The 23853-nt window shown below is 37.2% G+C and overlaps 1 protein-coding gene across 2 annotated transcripts in view; it reads right to left on the bottom strand.

Moving 5' to 3' along the window:
- AK5 (adenylate kinase 5) overlaps nt 1-23853 on the bottom strand; it is a 228566-nt gene that overhangs the window by 174168 nt on the left and 30545 nt on the right. For both annotated transcript variants that reach the window (XM_077771136.1, XM_077771137.1), the window contains exon 6: nt 5529-5720. In XM_077771136.1, coding sequence (XP_077627262.1) covers nt 5529-5720 — 192 coding nt within the window. The remainder of the gene's footprint in view (nt 1-5528; nt 5721-23853) is intronic.

Below are 23853 nucleotides of genomic sequence, written 5' to 3'. Positions count from 1 at the left end.
ATACTTTACTGCTAAGAAATGTTAACCACCATTTGAGCTTTCAGTCAGTTGTAATCGTTAATCACAGATCACCATTACAAATAATAATGAAAATGTTCAAAATATTGTGAGAATCACCAATATGTGAACCAGAGACATAAAGTAAGCAAATGCTGTTGGGAAAATGGCACTGATAGATTTCCTTGAGGCAGGGTTGCCACAAGCCTCCAATCTGTAGGAAATGCAGACATCTGTGAAGTGCAATAAAATGAGATGTGCCTGTACCTGTCTGATAGAGATTTAGTTAAGATGCATGACCTAAAACCTGTGAAGCTCTTTGAATAGTACCCAGAATATATTTAGTACTCAGAAATTATTAGCTATTGTTTTTTAAGATATCATTTACTCATAATTTTTTTTTGTATTTTCCTGACTGGAAGTTTTTCATGCCTCTCCTTTTTCTTGTCTCTTCCTCCTCCTCCCTCTTCTCTTTCCCCTTCTTCTTTCCCTCATTCTCCTCTTTCTTCTCTTGTTCCTTCTCCTCCCTTTCCTCCTCCTTCTTCTTTATCCCCTTTAGTCACTTAATTTAACTACACTGCCGTCCCTCTTTAAAGACATTGATCAATTCTTTGCCTCAATCAATATTGAAGATCAACATAAGAGCAACTAGTTGGGTCTTCAATATAAAAAATTTTAGTTCAAGAACTTTACCAAAAATATGATTTTCTTACTCATGTTCCCAATAAGTCTCACCATAACATATTAAAGTAAATTAAGACCTAGTTCTAGAAGCATGGAATGTTTGCCGACACTATTGTCAGAATTATTCTTCTGATCAGAGTGTCTCTTGGAAACGTGACCAGCTAGAAATGTATATGTGTGTATTGTACATTTTCGGGTCACAAACTGTAGGGCTGAAAGAAGAGTTTATAGGAAGCTCTTAGTATGATATGACATTCAGCTACCAACTGTCTCTTCATTTTATTTTACTTTGAAAAAAATTACAAGCTGCTGTGAAAGCCAGTCCCACAGAAAACAGCACAGGCTTTAACTAAAGTATTCTTAGACTTGTCCATCAAAATATTTGGAAGTGAAGCTTCCTTCATGTGAATCTTTCAGATGTGTTCGCTTGAATATTATCTTGATTTTTTTTTAATGTTTTATTTATTTTTCAGAGAGAGATACAGACAGTGGGAGCAGGGGAGGGTCAGAGAGAGAGGGAGACACAGAATCTGAAACAGGCTCCAGGCTCTGAGCTAGCTGTCAGCACAGAGCCCGACGCGGGGCTCGAACCCACGAACCGTGAGATCATGACCTGAGCCGAAGTCGGAGGCCCAACTGACTGAGCCACCCAGGCGCCCCAAATATTATCTTGATTTTATCCACATCATTTAACCATCTTTCATTGGTATCAAAGCAAGCCCTACTTTAGATGATATAAAAGTTGGGCACTGGGGTTTTGGGGACTCTAGTTCATGGATGTCTAAAATAATATAATAAACAAAATATTTTACATTCTTTTGGAAAAGGAAGCATGCTCATTGTTTAAGTATGTCCTCATTTTTCCTGTAAACTTTGCCCGCATGAATCCTCACAATGAGAATATTGCCTTTTCTGGTGTGAGTGCTCTTATCCATCAGGCACTGATGATGCGTTTGCTGTATAATTGGCATCAATTTCCCACGTTGAAAGGAGATGCTTTCACTGAGTCAGTTGGTTTGCTCTGTCTGTGGAGTGTGAACAGCACTGAGACTGAGCACGCACTGCGTGTGGAGAAGTTGTAAGTTGGTGTTTGCTTGTTACCAAGACAGAATACCAGAATCAGCTACAGATTTGGTATCTGTTTGTCCCCACCACAACCGTGTGGAGAGGTTGTTTAGGAAGCAGCCTAATTTGCTCCCAGAACAGTGGACGCTGCTTTGCTATATGTATGTTGCACTTTGTGAGCAAATAGCTTTATCTCTCAGTCCTTTTATTTTCCTTTCTATACAAAAGATCAGAGAATGAAACTGGTGTCATAACATGTATCTCAGGTTTTAGAGCCCACAATAATAAAAGTAACATTACTCACATTTTAATTTAGTTCCAGATATTTTAAAATAAGGATTACAAGGATCTATGTTAATAAGTAAATTAAATGGGGACTACTCATCCGTCCTCCTAAATGAAGGAGGCATTTAGGAGGGCAGCTCGGCCTTGCCAGCTCTGCACACAGTAGGATTTCATAAATGCCTGTTGCCCAAACACTGTGATTCCTTATAAGCTGTCTTTTGTTCAAGTCAAAGTAAATATTTCTCATGTGTCCTCTAGGCTTTTCACACTGAGAGTCTATCAGTATCAGGTTTCATGCCAGAAGGCACTGGCTACTTAATTTTTTTTTAAAGTGAATTTAAAACAATTCACAGGGTCATATACCCAGTACACACATACAGCATTGTCACTCAAGTATCTTCCAGAATACCTTGATAGCCTTTCTTGTTAACTTCTGAAAACTTCTCCTTGACTGTATTCTTTTTATTTGTTTTTATTTACTTATTTTGAGAAAGAGTGGGCATGAGCTGAGGAGGGGTAGAAAGAGAGGGAGAGAGAATCCCAAGCAAGCCTGGTGCCATCAGCACAGAGCTGGACACAGGACTCAATCTCAGGAACTATGAGATCATGACTTGAACCGAAATCAAGAGTAGGGCCCTCAACTAACTGAGCCACCCAGATGCCCCAAGCTCCTTGACTATATTCTGTCTCGGTTACTAAACCCAACAAATAGGAATTAATGAGCCTTTTGGTTACATAAGAATGACTATTTAAATAGGATACAATAAGTGATGGTATTTAAAGGAAATACAGCTTCAGCATGTTACCTATTTACAAATTCATCAACCTCAAGTATTGAGAAGCAATGACAGAATTTTCCTCTCAGTAATTTTAGAAGAATGGATATGTTTGGGTAAGCTATTATCAAGTATCATTGCCTTTCTTTTGTTTAGGTGAATTGCCAAATCTGCTGAGGGTTTGTGCTGTTTAGATTTCTTTTCCAGCACTCTGTGCAGTGATGTTAGGGAAGGTGGTGATAATTAACCAATAGTTATGCACTGGCAGTTTAGGGGTAAGTGTACTTGTATTTAAATGTTAGTGTTGATTCCTATGAAACTAAGTTAATTAACAAATAATTATTCAGCTTTGTGCATTTACTGGGAGCACAGTATATACCAGGCAGTACTGTTCTAGGACTTTGCAATATGTCAGGGAATAAAATAAAGATCCTTACCTTTTGATTATTTAGTTTTGCATCCTTAGCATTTAGCAGAGTGTCTTGCAACCTAATGGTTCTCAATAAATACTTACTAAATGAATAAATTAGGATGGGCAGGTGGAAGTAACAGAAAAAAAATGACAGAGAAAAGGAAACATTTGGGTTTGACCTATTAACTCCCAGTTTTTTCATTAAAATCTTAATATGCTTGTGATTAACAAGAATGACACTTTTTATTTCTTAACTCATCTTTAAAAGCAGAAATGCATCAGCATTTCTGTATCCCTTGGGTAAATTCCTAGCAGTGCTATTGCTGGGTCATACGGGAGTTCTATTGTTAGTTTCCTGAGGAACCTCCACACTGTTTTCCAGAGGGGCTGTANTGGGGATGAGCACTGAGTGTTATGTGGAAACTAATTTGACAATAAACTATTAAAAAAAATAATAATAAAAGCAGAAATGCTACCAAATATGTTGTAGTTCTAAAACTGAACTATGATCCACATACTGAAGGAGGACATGTGATTCTGGATGCAATACTTGCTCCTCTGTCAGACTAAATTTTCAAATTCTATTCCTCAGAGCTTAGCCTGTGTTTGTGTTCACCACTTTTCAAAAGGTGACTTTCCAAGGCAACTCTCCCAGTAATTAGAGGCATTTATCCTAAAGCTTATTTGGTTTTAGCATTGAGGTTACAGGCTGTCATCCACATTGTTATTGACTCCCTCAATTAGAGGCAATGGCATTTCACCTCCATGCAAAATATTAGTAAATTAGCAATCCCCACTCTGCATTCATTTGGGAAATCTGCTCTGCTTGTGATGACGAACGTGACAAGCAGGGAGTAATCAGAGACACTGTGGTAATACCTTTAAGCCCTGCAAACATCAATTAAAACCCTGGCTCTGCACTTTGCAGTTAGGGGTTTGGTCTGTAGGGTAAATTCCTTTTTTCATGACACAGAGCAGAAGTCAGCATTGGTAATTTGCAAGAGAAACAAGGAACAATCCCAACAAAAAATAACCGGAGAAACATCTAACATGATTTTCTTGAATCTTTCCCATTAATGTCTCCTTTAGACCATAAAATGAACTCTGGCACTGTGAACAATTTTCAGATCAGATTTATAATTCTCTGACGTGACAGTTTTGACTCAAAGAGCGAATCCTAATAAATATTTCTTTACAATGTTACAAACATTACAAAGAGATTTTTATTCAAGTGTTGTGACTCTCTCAGATTTAAGGGCATCTTAGTCTAATAAAGAGATTTTTTAACTCAGTAATTGTTAGGTCATAGGAGCCCTGTGGACGAGCTTCAGTAGACTTACCTAAAATTGGTTAAAAAAAAAAATCTTTTGTAACTTTTATTAAGACATAAATGCATCATTTTCATCAGATTGTCTATTGGGCCTTGTAATCCCACTAGACAAGAATCTCTGGTCTGATGAGAAGGACCCAAGGGCTGGGGGAAGAGTTCTGCTGAGTTTTGCCACCATCCACCTATACTCTGGCGTTAGTGTCTTCTTCCCATAAAATGTTTTCTTTAGATGGCCAATGATTCTCTTTGTTTCCTCTATTTTAATACTAAAGTCTCCAATGTTATGAGATCATAATTTGGTTGAATCTTCACCTCTAACTTCCTGAATTTTAATAACTGTATTAAGAAATGACTCAGTCTTATCTTTCATTGGTACACTGAGGATCATTAACACAGAACAAACTAATTATGATTATATTAATATTAACATTATGTTAATAGAACAAAAAAGATCAATGCCTTCCATTTTGAGACAGTATTAACTTCTTTAAGCAAGTCAAACAATTGGGAATTTTTTTTGTGTGCCATTGGAATCTCATTTCCTTATGTGGCACATCGTGATAAAGCCTATCTTACAATTTAAGTCTAATATAACACTATGTCAACTATGTGTTTTTTACTCTATCAATTTTATTAGGTTTCCAAAGACAAAAGAGTTGAGAAATTGGTAAAGTACTACTTAAAATTATCCAAACAATTGTTTAGAAATACTTTTTTATTTGGGGACTATAGAACTCTAAATAGCATTAAAATTTATCATGGTTTTGGTAAAAATCAAACTACAGTAAAAGGAGTTTCATCATTATGACTTAAAAAGACAAAACAGGTAAAAATTACTGATTTTTTTTCCTATTGGATCGGCACCCAAGAAAAGCCACTTTTTTAAGGTAGAGAGGGTTTCTAAATGAGAACAGGTTAATTAGACATCTGAAAGATCATTCTTAGAGTGGACATGTATATAAAAGTATAGCTAACTTACTGTCATGATGAGCCCCTTTTCCTGGAAGTATTTAACCAATGGAGCAGCGTTCTGCTTGAAGTTCATTAGTCTCCTTTGGGTAGCTTTCAGATTGTCATCAGGCCGCCCCTGTTGCTCTGCACGCTTCAGTAATCTCTCTTTGAGCCTCTGATTGGCGCAAGCCAGGAATACCACCAAGTCGGGAGTACAGATCTGCGAAGAGCATCAGACAAGTAGACAAGCATTCAACACACCAACCAATGCAAGTGAGGGCAGTGGCATTCTGTTGAGGCTGCCATATCTTTGGCCCTCTATGTCTCTGACAGTACATTTCTAGGGATACTGCTCTGTACAAGAACAGGAAGAGCCAGTGCTATTATAAAGGCATACACAGTTTTGTCATACTTTGCTTTATTGATTATTGGCAACCTCTTGTCTAACAAGTCTATTGGCACCATTTTTCCAACAAATCTGCTCACTTCATGGTTCCTTGTCACATTTTGGTAATTCTTGAAATATTTCAAACTTTGTCATTATCACTGTATTTGCTAGTGATTTGTGATCAGTGATATTTGATGTTACTATTGTAATTATTTTAGGGTGCCATGAACCGCACCCATCTAAGATGGCAAACTTGATAAAAAATGTTGTGTGTGTTCAGACTGCTCTACCCACTGGCCATTCCCTTGTCTTTCTCCCTCTTCTTGGGCCTCCCTATTCCCTGAGACCCAACAGTTGAAATTAAACCAATTAATAACCATATAATGGCCTCTAAGTGCTCAAGTGAAAGCTAGAAATGATAGAGCTTAGTTAGGAAGTCACATCAAAAGCTGCAATAGGCTAAAAGCTAGGCCTCTTGCACTAGTTAGCCAAGTTGTGAATGCAAAGGAAGGAAATTAAAACTGTTACTCCAGTGAACACATAAATGATAAGAAAGTTAAATAGACTTATTCCTGATATGGAGAAAGTTATGGATAGAAGATCAAACCGGCTGCAACACTCTTTTCAGCCGAAGTCTAATCCAGAGCAAGGCCCTAACTCTCTTCAACTCTGTGAAGGCTGAAAGAGGTGAGGAAGTTGGCAGAAGGAAAGTCTGAAGCCAGTAGAGGTGGGTTTGTTAGGTTTAAGGAAAGAAGGCTTCTCCATAACATAAAAGAGCAAGGTGAAGTAGCAAGTGCTGACATAGAAGCTGCAGCAAGTTATCTAGCAAGTTATTTAGGTAAGATAATTAATGCAAGTAGCTTACATTAAATACAGATTTTCACTGTAGACAAAACAGTCATATCCTGGAAGATGAAGCCATTTAGGACTTTCTCAACTAGAGAGAAGTCAATGCCTAGCTTGTTCAAACCCTCAAAGAACAGGCTGACTTGGTTGTTAGGAGTTAATGTACCTGGTAACTTTAATTTGAAGCCAATGCTCATTTACACTTCAGAAAATTCCAGGTCCCTAAATCTACTCTGCATGTGCTCTATCAATGGAACAACAAAGCCTGGATGATGGCACACCTCTTTAAAACATGGTTTACTAAGTATTTTAGGCTTACTGTTGAGATCTATTGCTCAGAAGAAAAGATTCCTTTCAAAGTATTACAATAGACCTGGTCACCCAAGAGCTCTGATGGCGATGGACAATGGGATTAATGTTGTTCTCATGCCTACTAACACAACACCCATTCTGTAGCCCATGGATTAAGGAGTAATTTCAACTTTCAAAAAGTCTTATTATTTAAGAAATACATTTTGTAAGGATATAGCTGCCATAGCTAGTGATTCTTCTCATGGATCTGGGCCAAGTAAACTGAAAAACCTTTTGTAAAGGAGTCACCATTTTAAATGCCATTAAGAACATTCATGATTCATGGGAAGAGGTCAAAATATCAACATTAACAGGAGTTTGGAAGAAGTTGTTCCAAACCCTCCTGGGTGACTTTGAGGCGGTTCCAACTTTGGAGGCAGTAAGTGCAGATGTGGTGGAAACAGCAGGAGACCTGGAGTGGAGCCTGAAGAAGCGACTTAATGGCTGCCCCCTCCTATTAGATTTTAATGTGTGAGGAGCTGATTATGGATGAGAAAAGACAGTGGTTTAGTGGTTTCGTGAGATGGAATCTACTCCTGGTGAAGATGCTGTGAAGACTGTTGAAATGGCAACAGAGGATTTAGAATGTTACATAAACTTAGCTGATAAAGCAGCAGCAGCATTTGAGAAGATCGACTCCAATTCTGGAAGAAGTTCTACGGTGGATAAAATGCTATCAAACAGCATCACATGCCACAAGAAATTTTTTGAAAGGAACGGTCAGCTGATGTGGCAAACTTCACTGTTGTCTTATTTTAAGAAATGGTCGCAGCCACCTCAGCCTTCAGCAATCACCACCCTGGTCAGCCAGCAGCCATTAATACTGAGGCAAAACCATCCGCCAGCAAAACAATTAAAACTCACTAAAAGTTCAGATGATGGCTTGACTTTTTTTTTTAAGCAATAAAGTATTTAAAATGTTGTAAATGTTTATTTTTGAGAGAGAGAGAGAGACAGAGAGACAGAGAGTGGGGGAAGGACAGAGAGAGAGGGAGACACAGAATTTGAAGCAGGCTCCAGGCTCTGAGCTGTCAGCACAGAGCCCCACACAGGGGTCGAACTCACAAGCTGTGAGATCATGACCTGAGCTGAAGCTGGATGCTTAACTGACTGAGCCACTCAGGGTTGTGAAAAAATTATTTTTAAATTAAGATATGTAAATACTGTTTTTTAGGCATAATGCTACTGTGCACTCAATAGACTACAGTATAGTATACATAACTTTTATATCCAGGAAAACAAAAATCTCTGATGTAGGAAAACCTGCATCTCTGATGTAGGTTCATATAAATGGCTGCATACAGAGCTGTATGCAGTGGCTTCCATATTTCTGGAAAATGCTTTTTGTCTATGTTCAAACAAGTTTCTAGGTTGAATAAGAGCAATATAGGTAAAACTTTGCCAAAGATATATTGTAAAATCCCCGATTTTAGAGGGGACATGACTATTGGGCCACAGATATTGTCTACACTAAATAAGTACTCTTCTATTAGTGCTATTTGCTGCCCTTTTAGAAGTATTGACAGTATGCAAATCTCAGGGCTAGCTTATTTTCTTATGGTATTGCTAAAATTTGCAATACTTTGCAAGGTTAATATTATCTCCAGTTTACAGATAAATAAACTGAGGCTCTGAGAAATGAGGTACTTGTCTGAGGTCACATGGTCAGTAAGGTCAAAGCTGATATTTGAACCCAGGTCTGTCTGGTCTAAGGCCTGTGTTCCTTCTACTATTATAAAGAGTCAAGTAACCCCAAAGCCATCACAAATTTCTGAAAATACCAACGAATGACTTGAAAACAACCTATGAAATAAACAGTTCTTCTTTAACTCAAATACAACTAGTACTGCATTTAAAAGACAACATAGCCATAGAAAATGAGTATGTTTCTTGCTGAAGATGCGACAAGACAAAATGGCAGTTTTGTATAGTGGTTTAAAGAAATGATTCCAGGTGCAGCCGCTCTGGAAAACAGTGTGGAGGTTCCTCAAAAAGTAGCAACAGAACTCCCATATGACCTAGCAATAGCACTGCTTGGAATTTAACCGAGGGATACCGGAGTGCTGATGCATAGTGGCACATGTACACCAATGTTCACAGCAGCACTCTCAACAAAAGCCAAATCATGGAAACAATCTAAATGTCCATCAACTGACGAATGGATCAAGAAGATGTGGTTTATCTGTATAATGGAATACTACATGGCAATGAGAAAGAATGAAATCTGGTCATTTGTAGCAACATGGATGGACCTTGAGGGTGTTATGCTGAGCGAAATAAGTCAGGCAGAGAAGGACAGATACCATATGTTTTCACTCATATGTGGAACAGAAGAAACTTAACAGAAGACCATGGGGGAGGAGAAGGGGAAACAATAGTTAAGGAGAGGGAGGGAGGCAAACCATAAGAAACTCTTAAATACTGAGAATAAACTGAGAGTTGAAGTGGGTGGGGGAGAGGGGAAAATGGGTAAGGGCATGGAGGGAGGATACTTGTCAGGATGAGCACTTGTTGGTATGGAAACCAACGACAATAATCTATATTAAAAAATTAAAAAAAATTAAAAAATAAATGATTTCAATTTTTCTTGCATCCTTACATTAGTATATCATTTGGGCATATACCACAATAAATACATACTTATTAATTTAGAAAATAAGCACACATTACCATACTAATATGGGATGCATGTTATAAAACATACACAAGAAATACAATTGAAAAAGAATGAGATATAATAATGGTAATTCTAACATTTTCTTCCCACATCACAGTGTTTTGCCTTGTACACATTAGAGATTACCGGTTGGAAAACAGACTCTGGAGGCTGGCAATATGTGCTCCAGTGTTTGCCCTAGGACGTGCCAGCTGAGTGATAGGCATATGGCTTAATTCTGTTAAAGCTTCTGTCTTCATCTATCAAGAAAGATATACAGACCTACCTTGCTAAGTTACTATAAAGATTAAGTAAGATAATGTATATGAAATACATAGCACATGGTAAGTGCTCAGTAAAGTTTAGCCATATTTATGATCTCTTGGCTTTCATGAGTGTAGGTTGTCCTGGTTCTCTCTTAACTTTTTGCTATTTATTTATTTTCTTTGCTCACATTTTTTCCTCCTTAAGCCCATGAGTGGGTGCCTTCCTTAGATCATGTTTTTAGGTCTCCAGGTTCGCATTCTCTTCTCATTCCTCAGTTCTCTTTTACTGCTGTTTTCAACCACTACCCTTAGTGGATGGATCCTGAATCTACAATTTCAGCACTGACTTTCAACAGAATCCAAGTCCTGTATTTCAAATGCCTTGTATGATGCTCTACCTGTAAGGCTTCTTTTTTTTTGGTAAGGTTTTTTTTTTTTTTAAAGACTCTTATCATTATTATTATTTGAGAGAGAGCAAGAGAGAGCAGGGGAGAGGGGCAGAGGGAGAGAAAGAATCCCCAGCAGGCTCCGCACTCAGTGCAGAGCCTGACATGGGGCTGGATTCCACGACCTTGGGATCATGATGTGAACCGAAATCAGGAGTTGAACACTCAATGACTGAGCCACTCAGGTGCCCCTCTACCTGTAAGTCTTAATGTTATTTGTGATTTAGCAAGGCCAAAATCAATTTCAGCATCATTTTCCCCTAAATGAAAATCTTATACTGCTCATTTATTTATTTATTTTATTTTTATGGTATTTAATATGGTAGCAACACTACTTTCCTAAATCTCTTAGTTAGAAGCCTTAGTATCATTTCTAACCTTTACTAATGAAAACTTTCATGTCTCCAAGCTATCAGCACTGCCTATGGACTTTGTCTTTGAAATACCACTCATACTCCCCTTCTTCCAGTTCCCACTGCCGTTGTGTAAGCCATACATTAGCATCAGTGATTAAAAGCATGAATTTTATTTTGTTTTATTTTATTTTTATTTTTTTATGTCTTTATTTTATTTTGAGAGACAGAGACAGAGAGTGAGAGGGGGAGGAGTAGAGAGAGAGGGACACACAGAATCTGAAGCAGGCTCCAGGCTCTGAGCTGTCAGCACAGAGCCTGATGTGGGGCTCGAACCTACAGACTGTGAGATCATGACCCAAGCCAAAGTCGGATGTTTAACCGAATGAGCCACCCAGGCGCCCCAAGAGCATAAATTTTAGAATCAGATCATCCTGAATTTGAATCTAGTATCTGCCCTCTATTAATTTTTGTCCTTTGAGCAAATGGTTCATTTTTTCCAAGCCTCTATTTCCTCACCTGTAAAATAAGAGGCCTTCTATCTTTGTAGTTTAGTTACTTCTTAATTAAAAAAAAATAATAACTTCTAAATAGCTTTTGAGAAGCCTTAATTATTCAGAAAAACACTTTGTGACTTTGGTGTGATATATGATAAAGAGATTATCTGAAGTTAAAAATCTTTATTCTATCAAATATTATATTGTTAAATTTATGTTTAATAAAATCTTTGGTAATATTTGGCCTCACTCAATATAAAAAATGGCATTCTTTTATATTTACTTTAAATAAATTATATTAGGAAGAAGACAGTTTTGACAAATAAAATATTATATCATGCTTGGTTTGGTAATGATGTGTGTGAAAATATGGAAAAAACCCTGAATTACTAGTTTAGTATTAAATTCAGATAAAAACTTCTTGAATTTTTAAATTCTTGAATTTTGTATTAAAATTCTTGCATTCTGCATTTAAACAAATGAAATGGTTTACTTTAATACATTTTGTGTTTTGTTTCAGACCATAATAAAAGTTTCTCCCTACATAACACAATGAAGTCATGGATAGATTCATATCTGTAATCACCACTGTATTTTGTCTTTTACCATTAGGTTTTGAAATATTAGAGGGGTGCCTGGGTAGCTCAATTGGTTAAGTGTCCAACTTTGGCTCAGGTCATGATCTCACGGTTTCATGGGTTCGAGCCCCGTGTTCGGCTCTGTGCTGACAGCTAGCTCAGAGCCTGGAGGCTGTTTCACATTCTGTGTCTCCCTCTCTCTCTGACCCTCGCTTGCTCATGCTGTCTCTCTCTCTTTCAGAAATGAATAAAACATTAAAAACTTTAAAAAAATTATTAGACACAGCTTGAAATTTATATAAGACTTTTTCAGCTTTGAATAAAATTGCATTTTTCTTTATTATTTTTTTTAATTAAAAGACTTTAAAAAAGCAATTTTAGAGGCACCTGGGTGGCTCAGTCGGTTAAGCATCCGATTTCAGCACAGGTCATGATCCCGTGGTCTGTGAGTTCAAGCCCTGCATCGAGCTCTGTGATGACAGCTCAGAGCCTGGAACCTCCTTCAGATTCTGTACCTTTCTCTCTCTCTGCCCCTTCCCTGCTTACACTCTGTCTCTCTCCCTGTCTCTCAAAGGTGAGCAAATGTTAAGAAAACAAAAAATTTTTTTAATTTTTTTTATTCATTTTTGAGACAGAGAGAGACAGAACATGAGAGGGGGAGGGGCAGAGAGACAGAGAGATACAGAATCTGAAGCAGGCTCCAGGTTCTGAGCTGTCAGCACAGAGCCTGATGCGGGGTTCCAACCCATGAACCTGAGAGCATGACCTAAGCTGAAGTCGGAGGCTTAACCGACTGAGCCACCCAGGTGCCCCAAGAAAATTTTTTAAAAAAGCAATTTTAGATTTACAGAAAACTTCAGTAGAGTATCTAAGAGTTTTGATCAATGAATGCAACTTTATATTCAATAAAGATAACTTTGAAGTGAATCTGAAAAGCTATGTAATTTTATAACTGTGGTTAACTTGTTATCTTTTTTTGGCATAAATTAGACAACACATAGAAATAGAAAAAGAATACGAGGTAGAACTGGTGAGGACTAGAGTAACTAGGGGTAACAGGCTGACTGCTCAACATAGTGACCACGGCCACAAATGTGTTCTTCTGATTCCTAGTAACCCCACATATGTCCTTTCATTAGGGCCTCACCTTATCCAACAGTACCTCATTTTATTTTATTTTATTTTATCTTTTAATTTTTTAAATGTTTATTTTCGAGAGAGTGAGAGACAGAGTGCGGATGGGGGAAGGGCAGAGAGAGAGACAGAGAGAGAATATGAAGCAGGCTCCAGGCTCTGCTGGAGCTGTCAGCACAGAGCCCGATGTAGGGCTCAAACTCACAAACCACAAGATCATGACCTGAGCCAAATTTGGACGCTTTACCAACTGAGCCACCCAGGTGCCCCAACAGTACCCCATTTTAAAGGAAAAAAATATTTGAATTGTTTATGGTTTTTTCCCAAAATAGAAGCAAACACCATTCTGTCTTAAAAGATGTGAAATCCCTAAAAAGTTTTCATAAAATTCACTTGTGAAACGTTGAAAACATCACCAACCAAAGAGGATCCTTGGTATTCTTTTTCTTCCCCTAGGTTCTCAAAATATAGTTGCAGATTCAATGAATGAGTGAATAAATAAATTAATGAGAACAAAAACTCAGATACTACTTTTGTCTACATGGAAATAAGTTTCTCAATTGCTGATATTATTTTTCCTAATGAATCAACTAAATCATTTTTTTTCTGTCATTATATAGACATGTGAATCTTCCTCTGTCCATTGACTTAAAGTCCCTTACCTAGATGATTACTCTGTTAAAAAGAACCTGTGACTGCCTTTGATAAGCAAAGACATATTCACTGAGTCAAACTGCCAAGAGAACTTGTTTGATACTCCCTGTTCCTGGGGCACCTGGGTGGCTTAGCTGGTTAAGCATCTGATGCTTGATTTTGGCTCAGGTTATGATTTCATAGTTTGTGGGATTAAGCTCCACATTGGGCTCTGGGCTGACAGTGTGGAACCTGCTCGGGATTCTTCTCTCTCTCTCTCTCTCAGAATAAATAAATAAACCTAAAAAAAAAAAAAACAAAACAACTCCCTGTTCCTAACGGTCAGTATTTTTGACTGGCCTATTTTTTATGAAACCATGTCAGAAGGCCTACACTCCATAATTCAGATCACACTGTCAGAAACCAGGAAGCAAAGTACTAAAAAAATAAAATTAAATTAAATGTAAAAAAAGAAAAGAAGTAGAATATCATAGCTGGAACATAAACTGGAATCATAGAAACTAAAGGATAGAAAAAACTTGGGAGGTTATCTGACCCAGATTAATGCCAAATGTGTAATTATTTCCACAGTCTCTTGACAAGTGATTTTTAAAATTGAACATTTGAACTTGAATGTTCTTGTGAACATTTCTTGGGATAGGCACCTACTAGTTATGAGGCATCCCTTTTTGTTATGGGAAGGCTCTAATAACTGGGTAGTCCTTTCTAATATTGGGCTTAAATTTCCTTCCCTATTCTGCTTACAGTGAAAATGTAAAATAAATTATTTCTTTCACCCGTTAAACATTTATTGAACAAAATGCATTATCACAGAATCTAGATTAGGTCCTCAAAGGAAAAAAAAAGATAAATAAGTGTACGTCACTATCATTTAACATGGAAATAATTTCTGGGCAGAACTTTAAACAGACTAAGGGGCTGGGGGGAAAACTGGAATATGGGTCTCACTAAGGAGATGTTCTAGAAACTACTACTGCTGCCCCCTTTTGGTTGGACTCCTAAAGGGCTATATCAGAGTATGTGTAAACCAGCCTCACAGGACTAAATCCTTTTAGAACCACCCCAAATTCTCATTATATTAAGTGATTAAATGTATTCAACAGCCAATTAGGCTCAGCTTAAAAGAGAACTAGGGAACTAAAAGAGCAGAAGTAAATATCCAGAATAAAGCAAGGGGAAGTGAGGGGTTGGAAAAGTACAGAATATAGCAAAAGAGACATATAAGAGAAGGGTTAGAAAGTTCTAGAATAAGACCGGGGCACCTGGGTGGCTTAGTCGGTTGAGTGTCCGACTTTCGCTTAGGTCATGATCTCGCGGTTCGTGGGTTAGAGCCCCGCGTCGGGCTCTGTGCTGACTGCCAGCTCAGAGCCTGGAACCTATTTTGGAGTCTGGATCTCCCTCTCCCTCTGACCCTCCCCTGCTCACGCTGTCTCTCTCTCTCCTAGAAATAAATAAAAATATTAAAAAAAAAGAAAGTTCTAGAATAAGAGAGAAAATGAAGAGGCAATCTGTGACAATATAATAGCTAAGAATTTTCCAAACTCACAAATGATATCGTCTCAGATTCAAGAAGCAATATAAAAGCCAAGACGAATAAACAAAAAACTCAGATCTAAGCATATTATAATAAAACTGCTAAAAGTTTAGACAGACAAAAAGACCAAATCAAAACAAACAAACACAACCCTTTAAAGCAGCCAGAGAAGAAGAAATGAAAGATTCTCTTCAGAGTAGCAACAATAAAACAGCTGCATTTTCAAAAGAAACAATGAAAGCCAGAAAACAATGAAAGGGTATCTTTAAAGTGTCAGTACAAAATAACTGGCAGCCTCAGTTTCTATATGTAATGATATTTTTATATCATTCAAAAATTAAGAGCAAATACAGATATTTTCAAACAAAGACTGAGAGAATCTGTCATCAGAATTCTATACTAATGGAAATATTAAAGAATATTCTTTAGGTAGAAGAAAAATTAGCCAAGATAGAAGTTGGTCCAGGGGAACAAATGAAGAACAATGAAATGATAAATATATGGGTCAACCTAAATGAATAGTGACCATATTAAAGAATACCAAAGAGGCACCTGGGTGGAACAGTCGGTTAAGCGTCTGATTTCGGCTCAGGTCATGATCTCACAGTTTGTGAGTTCGAGCCCTGCGTATGGCTCTGTGCTGACAGCCATCTCAGAGCTTGGAGCCTGTTTCAGATTCTGTGTCTCCCTCTCTCTCTGACACTCCCCTGCTCACGCTGTCTCTCTCTCTCTCTCTCAGAAATAAGTAAAACTTTTTTAAAAATACTAAAAGTATTTTTTGGTATTTAAGGAAGAGATTAGTCATAAGGCAGGGACAGGAAGTTCACCTGTTTTAAGGTCTTATTCAGGAAGTGGCAGAAAGATTGAATTCCGTAATACCTTAAGTTAAGGATGTATGTGGTGATCCCTAGAACAGGAGTCAGCAATTTTTTTTTTTGTAAAGGACCAGATAATGATATTTTAGGCTTTTGGGGCCATACGGTCTTGTAGCCTGAAAGCAGCCATAAAGCTGGCAGTGGACCCTGGGGAGACTCTAAAGGATGAGAGTGAGCCAGTCAAGGTACAGTGTCCAGTTAGTCACTGGGACCCACGACTGGGACCTCCATACTGCTGGGCCTTCGGAGCAGCATATGTGGGGAGCCTCAGTCCACTAGATCCTGTGCCCTACTGGTCATGAGTCGCTCCCCCTCCCCCCGGTGTATTAACTCCACCATACTTTCACACTGTTCCTCTCCCCCTTGTTCCTCAGTTAAGTTCCTCCTAATCCTCCTATATGTGCAAACATGATATTTGTCCTTCTCTGCCTGACTTATTTCACTCAGCATAACACCCTCAAGGTCCATCCATGTTGCTACACATGGCCAGATTTCATTGTTTCTCATTGCCATGTAGTATTCCATGGTATAGATAAACCACATCTTCTTGATCCATTCGTCCATTGATGGACACTTAGGCTCTTTCCATGTTTTAGCTATTGTTGAGAGTGCTGCTATGAACATTGGGGTACATGTGCTCCTATGCATCAGCATTTCTGTATCCCTTGGGTAAATTCCTAGCAGTGCTATTGCTGGGTCATAGGGGAGTTCTATTGTTAGTTTCCTGAGGAACCTCCACACTGTTTTCCAGAGGGGCTGTACCAGTTTACATTCCCACCAACAGTGTAGGAGGGTGCCCGTTTCTCCACATCCTCGCCAGCATCTAGAGTTCTCTGATTTGCTCATTTTAGCCACTCTGACTGGCGTGAGGTGGTATCTCAGTGTGGTTTTGATTTGTATTTCCCTGATGAGGAGGGATGCTGAGCATCATTTCATGTGTCTGTTGGCCATCTGGATGTCCTCTTTGGAGAAGTGTCTGATCAGAAATTTCTTAAAAGAGGACGTATAAATGATGAACAGGTACATAAAAAGGTGCTTAGCATCACACTAATCATCAGCGAAATGCAAACCAGTGAGATATCACCTCACACCTGTCAGAGTGGCTATTACCTAAAGCCAAAAGATAGCAAGTATTGAGAAGGATCTGGAGGAAAGGGAACCCTTGTGCACTGTAGGTGGGAATGTAAACTGGTACAGCCACTATGGAATACAGTATAAATCGTCCTCAACAAAGTAAAAAATAGCACTACCACATAATCCAGAAAACCACTTCTGAATATATATATACAAAGGAAACAAAACCAATATCTCAAAGAGATACCTGCACTCCCATAATTATTTAGTCTTAAAAAAGTAGGAAATCCTGCTCTAATCCTTATTAAGTGTAATAAGCCAGTCACAGAAAGACAAACACCACATGATCTCACTTACATGTGGAATCTAAAATAGTCAAACTCACAAAAGCAAAAAGTAAAATGGTGGTTGTCAAGGTCTGGGTGGACACGGAAATGAAAACATGTTGCTCAAAATGTACAAGGAATCAGTTATGCAAGATGAGTAAGTTCTGAAGACCTATAGAAAAGCAATGGGACTGTTGTTAACAGTACCACATTATACACTTGAACTTTTGCTAAGATGGTAGATCTTAAGTGTTTTTAACACAAAAAAGAAAAAACAAAGAAAATGGTAACTATCCGAGGCGGTGGATATGTTAGTTAACTAGATTGTGGTTATTATTTCACAATGTATATGTATATGAAAACACCAGGTTGTGTACCTTAAATATACACAACTTTTATTTGTCACTTATACTCCAATAAAGGAGAAAAAAAACTGAAAAAATGTCACAGTATAGACTTTAGGGAGAGAAGTATTACTAGAGTTAAAGAGTGTCATTTCATTATGATAAAAGGTTTAATTATTCAGGAAGAAATAATAGCCTTAATTTGCATGACCCAATAATATAGGCTCTCTGTATTCAAAGCCGAATTTAAACAGAACTAAAAGAAGAAAGTCACAAATCCACAATTATGGTGGGAGATTTTAATACATCTTTCCAAGTAACTGACAGAACAAGTAACAAAAAAATCACTAAGGATAGAGGAGAACTTAATACAATTAACAACTATATATGTGTGTGTATATATATACATACATACACACACATACATACGTGCACGCAAAACACTGCAACTGCCAAGGTGAATATGCAGTTTTCTAAAATATACACAGAAAATTTATAAAAGCTGACCATATTCTAAGCCATAAAGGAAATTTAAATACATTTCAGATGTTTGAAACTTACACGCAGATTACCTTTAGTGACTACAGTGGAAGTAAGCTCTGCATAAATAATAAAAATATAAATTAAAAGATCCTCATGTTTGGAAGTTAAACAGTACACTTTCACATAATTTCTGGGCCAAAGAAATCTCAGTGGAAATAGAAAATATTTTAATGATAAAAAATTTAGGCCTTTTTAGGTCAACTAAAAAGTTGAAAGAAAAAAAAGATAAAGATAATAGCAGGGAAAGAAAGTAAACATAGTATACTTAAGGGATGATTCCTTGAAAAGACTAATAAAAATGATAATCCTGATGAAACTAATCAAGAAAAAGAAAGAAGGCAAAATAAATATTAGTAATAAGAGAGAATGTATTCTTAAATATCCTAAAGAATTCAAGATGATAAAGGATATTAAGAACAACTTAATGAAAACAAGTTGTCAAATTATTTGAAATGAACTGATTTCTAGAAAAACACAACTTCCTTAAACTGACAAAAGAATAAACAGAAAATCAGATGTTAAATCCATACTCAAAATCCTCACACAAAGAAAACTCAAAATGTGATGGCTTTACCAATGAATTGTACCAGACATCAGCTAACAGAAACTCTTCTACTAAATATAAAAGGAATGAATACTGGGGCACCTGGGTGATGATATCGGTTAAGCTCAGGTCATGATCTCATGGTTAGTGAGTTTAAGTCCTGCATGGGAACAGTGTGGAGCCTGCTTGGGATTCTCTCTCTCCCCCTCTCTCTGCACCCCCAGTGCCTCCAAGGTAAGTAAACTTACAAAAAAAAAAAGAATGAACACGTCTCAATTCATTCTATTAGGCTGGCATAGTCTTGAATCCAAAGCCTGACAAGAACATTAAAAGAAAGAAAAATTGTAGGCTGATCTCACTCATAAAGATAGATGCAAAAAATCTCAGTAAAATATCAGCAAATGAATCCGTCAATATATAAAAAGATTATGTACATCATGACCAATTTGGATTTATTCCATGCAGGAAAAATTGGTTTGCCTTTCAAAAATCAAGAAATGTGATTTATCAAATGAACAGAATAGAAGAGAAATATCAAAAGATCATTTTAACAAATAAATAAATATGGGGAAAATATTTAAACTTAACATTCATTCATGATAAATATTTTCAAAGAATTTTTTTCTGTATTTGAGAGGGAGAGAGAGAGACAGAGAGACAGAGAGAGGCAGAGAAAAGGGGCAGAGGGAGAGGAACAGAGGGAGAGAGAAAGAGAATCTTAAGAAGGCTCCATGCTTAGAGCAGAGCTGGACACAGGGCTTGATCTCACAATCCTGGGATCATGACCTGAGCTAAAATAAAGAGTCGGGCGCTCAACTGACTGAGCTACCCAGGTGACCCCACTCACGATAAATACTCTTATCAAACTGGGAATTCAGCAGAACATCCATAATTTGACAAAAAGATAAATACATAAAATTTATAGCAAGCACTATACTTAATAAGAAATGCTGAAACTTTTCCTTTGTGTTGAAATAAAGATGCCTATCATAATCATTTCTAGTTAATATTGTAATGGAGAAGAAAAAGACATGAGAAAGAAATAAAACATAGGATTGGACAGAAAGAAATATAATAGTCATTTGAGACAATGTGATTGTACACGTACAAAATCCAAAAGAATTTAAAAGCCATTAGAATAAATATGCAGTTAGCATGGTGTCAGCCTACAAAAGCAGTATACAAGAATCAACTTTATTCCTGTATATTAGGAACAAACAATTTAAAAATGAATTAAATATGTCACTTAACAGAGATTTAGTATGATATTGCTTGAGAAAGACTCAACCAGCCATTGCTGGCTTTCCAAGAAAAGCTACACTCCCAAAGGGGTATATGCTAAGGAATGTGGGGAGACTCAGCAAGCTGAAGCAGCAAGGAAATGGTTTCTACTCCCATCCAAGTACTAACCAGGCCCGACCCTGCTTAGCTTCCGAGATCAGACGAGATCGGGCGCGTTCAGGGTGGTATGGCCGTAGACGAAATGGTTTCTACTCTAGATCCTCCAGAAGGAAATACAGCCCTGCTGACATATTCACATTAGCCTGGGGGAAGAAGGAGGCCCACAGGAAGGAATTCTGGAAGATATGTCTGTCGATCCTGACAATGAGAAAGGGTATTGAGACTAGGCACCCAGAGCCAAAGTTTCTTGAGACCTACTGACAGATGTTTCATCCTGTACAGGTACTTAGCTCCAATGTGCTCAGTCATGACATTTTCTCAAATTTATTTTTTAATTTTATTTAAATACAAAGTAGTTAACATGTCGTGTAATAATGGTTTCAGGAGTAGAATTGGGGGATTCATCACTTACATATAACACCCAGTGTTCATCCTAACAAGTGCCCTCCTTAATGCCCATTACCCATTTAGCCCATCCCTCCACCAGCAACCCTCAGTTTGTTCTCTGTATTAAAGAGTCTCTTATGGTTTGTCTCCCTTTCTGTTTCTATCTTAATTTTCCTTCCTTTCCTCTATGTTCATCTGTTTGGTTTCTTAAATTCCACATATGAGTGAAATCATATGATATTTGTCTTTCTCTGACTGATTTCACTTAGCATAATACATTCTGGTTCCATCCACGTTGTTGCAAATGACAAGATTTCATTCTTTTTTTATAGCTGAGCAATATTCCATCATATATATACATCTCACATATATATATGGTTTCAGCCTACAAAAAAAACATATATATGTCTTACTGTATATATATATATACATATATATATATCTCACATCACACCTTCTTTATCCATTCATCATTTGATGGACATTTGGGCTTTTTCCATAATTTGGCTATTGTTGATAGCACTTCTATAAACATTGGGGTGCATGTGCCCCTTCAAATCAGCATTTTTTTGTACCCTTTGAATAAATTCCTAGTAGTGCAATTGCTGGATCATAGGGTAGCTCTACTTTTAATTTTTTGAGGAATTTCCATACTGTTCTCCAGAGTGGCTGTACCAGTTTACATTCCCATCACCAGTGCAAAAGGGTTCTCCTTTCTCTGCATCCTTGCCAACATCTGTTGTTTCCTGAGAGGTTAATTTTAGCCATTCTGACAGGTGTGAGCTGGTACCTCCTCATGGTTTTGATTTGTATTTCCATGATGATGAGTGATGTTGAGCATCTTTTCATGTGTCTGTTTGCCATCTGGATATCTTCTTTGGAAAAATGTCTGTTAGTGTCTTTTGCCCATTTCTTCACTGGATTATTTGTTTTTTTGTGGGCTGAGTTTGATTCTAGATTATAATCTATATATTAGTTTTGCTAACTGTTTCCTTAGCTGTACAGAAGGTTTTATCTTGATAAGGTCTCAATAGTTCATTTTTGCTTTCGTTTCCCTTGCCTCTAGAGATATGTCTGGTAAGAAGTTGCTGTCGCTGAGGTCAAAGAAGTCGTTGCCTATTTTCTTCTCTAGAATTTTTATGGCTTTATGTCTTATTGAGGTCTTTTATTCATTTTGAGTTTATTTTTGTGTATGATATAAGAAAGTGGTCCGGGTTCATTCTGTATGTCGCTGTCCAGTTTTCCCAACACAATTTGCTGAAGAGACTGTCTTTTTTCCATTGGATATTCTTTCCTGCTTTGTCAAAGATCAGTTGGCCATACATTTGTGGGTCCATTTCTGGGTTTTTAAATTATATTCTATTGATCTCTGTGTCTCTTTTTATGCCAGTACCATACTGTCTTGATGACTACAGCTTTGTAATACAGCCTGAAGTCTGGAACTGTGATGCCTCCAGGTTTAGTTTTCTTTTTCAACATTACTTTGGCTATTTGGGGTCTTTTCTAGTTCCATACCAATTTTAGACTTGTTTGTTCTAGCTCTGTGAAGAATGCTGGTGTTATTTTCAAAGAGATTGCATTAAATGTGTGGATTGCTTTGGGTGTTATCTACATTTTAACAATATTTATTCTTCCAATCCATGAATATGGAATGTTTTTCCACTTTTCTGTGTCTTCTTCAATTTCTTTCACAAGCTTTCTATAGTTTTCAGTGTACAGATCTTTTACCTCTTTGGTTAGGTTTATTCATAGGTTATTTTATGGTTTTGGGTGCAATTGTAAAAGGGATCGATTCCTTGATTTCTCTTTTTGCTGCTTCCTTATGGGTGTATAGAAATGCAACTGTTTTCTGTACATTGATTTTACATCAGTGTACATAAGAGACAATGTACAATGTACATAAGAGACAATTATAACACAATATGATCAGCACAATGTTTAAAAAAATATGGGAATAAATAGGAGGGCCACTTCCACAGAGCAATTACTATCATATCTGATATCGATTAACACACTCTCCCTGAGTCTTCTTTTCTCCAAGACAAATTCCACCCCCTCTCCCAAGATTGTTACAATTACATGAAATTACATGAATTAAATTAAGTCTGATAACAGTATGAAGGAGACTCTACAGCTATGGTACTGAAAGAGCAATCCTTGCACTAGTTGCCCTGGGATGGGTATCCCCTGGAATTTCTAGAAATACAAATCAATGACCCCCACTCTGTTCTACTGAATCAGAATCTCAGGAGATGGGACCCAGGAAGGTGTGTTTTAACCTGTGATTTATAAGAAATCCTATATATAAATGAGTGCTCAGAATGGGCACAGGGTCTTTAAATCCAAATTGGGTAATATGATTGAGTCAAAAATGAAACAAACTAACTTAAGGAGACAACTAGTATGTGAAATCTTAATTTTACAGTTTGGCCATTTCTTGTTGAAAAGCTATATTCTACCCTTTTCGATGATCCTATGGTAATCTCTTATAGTAGTCTCAAATGCGTTCATTTCCAAGACTTAATTAGCTAGTGATCTACTAATCTTTTTTTTCCCGCAGCTTGTGAAAAATTAATCATATCTGGTGAACAGAGTATATCATGAATGGTTTAAGGAGATATCATTAGTTCATGAAAAGTACCTTTCTGTGGTTTTGTTTTTATGGCACAAATCTTCATTTCAGTAAAGCAATTGGGATACATTAGGCTGCTGAGATGTAGGAATTTAATGAATAGGAAAAGATTAGGTTTTATTTAATATCTACCAAGTTGGCAAAATGAAAATGAATGTAAATTACAGCACTGTTTTTTCCAAGAAGTCTTTTCCCCATCACAAATTTTATTATATAGGTATCTACTTCTTCATTTTTTTAAAGTCATTCATGTAATACGTATTAAGATCCCTTAATGAGCCAAAGTTGAAGTTCTGGAAGGATAGTACTGAGACTAGATGGGTTGGCATTTTCTTCCATGCTAAGTAGTTGGAGTTTTATCTTATAAACATGGGAGTATTATACCTTATTTCATGCCTTAGAATGAATGCCAATGGTAGTGCAGGGACAGACTGGATGGAGGCAAGCAGATCATTTGGAAGAGCTAATGAACCTGAATTGTCTACACTGAAGTGCTCTTTATAAATGAAGAGGTCAAGTAAATA

This window comes from Crocuta crocuta, unplaced genomic scaffold, assembly GCF_008692635.1.
Source record: "Crocuta crocuta isolate KB4526 unplaced genomic scaffold, BGI_CrCroc_1.0 scaffold125, whole genome shotgun sequence".
Taxonomy (NCBI): domain Eukaryota; kingdom Metazoa; phylum Chordata; class Mammalia; order Carnivora; family Hyaenidae; genus Crocuta; species Crocuta crocuta.
This window is presented reverse-complemented; position numbering and strand designations above follow the sequence as displayed.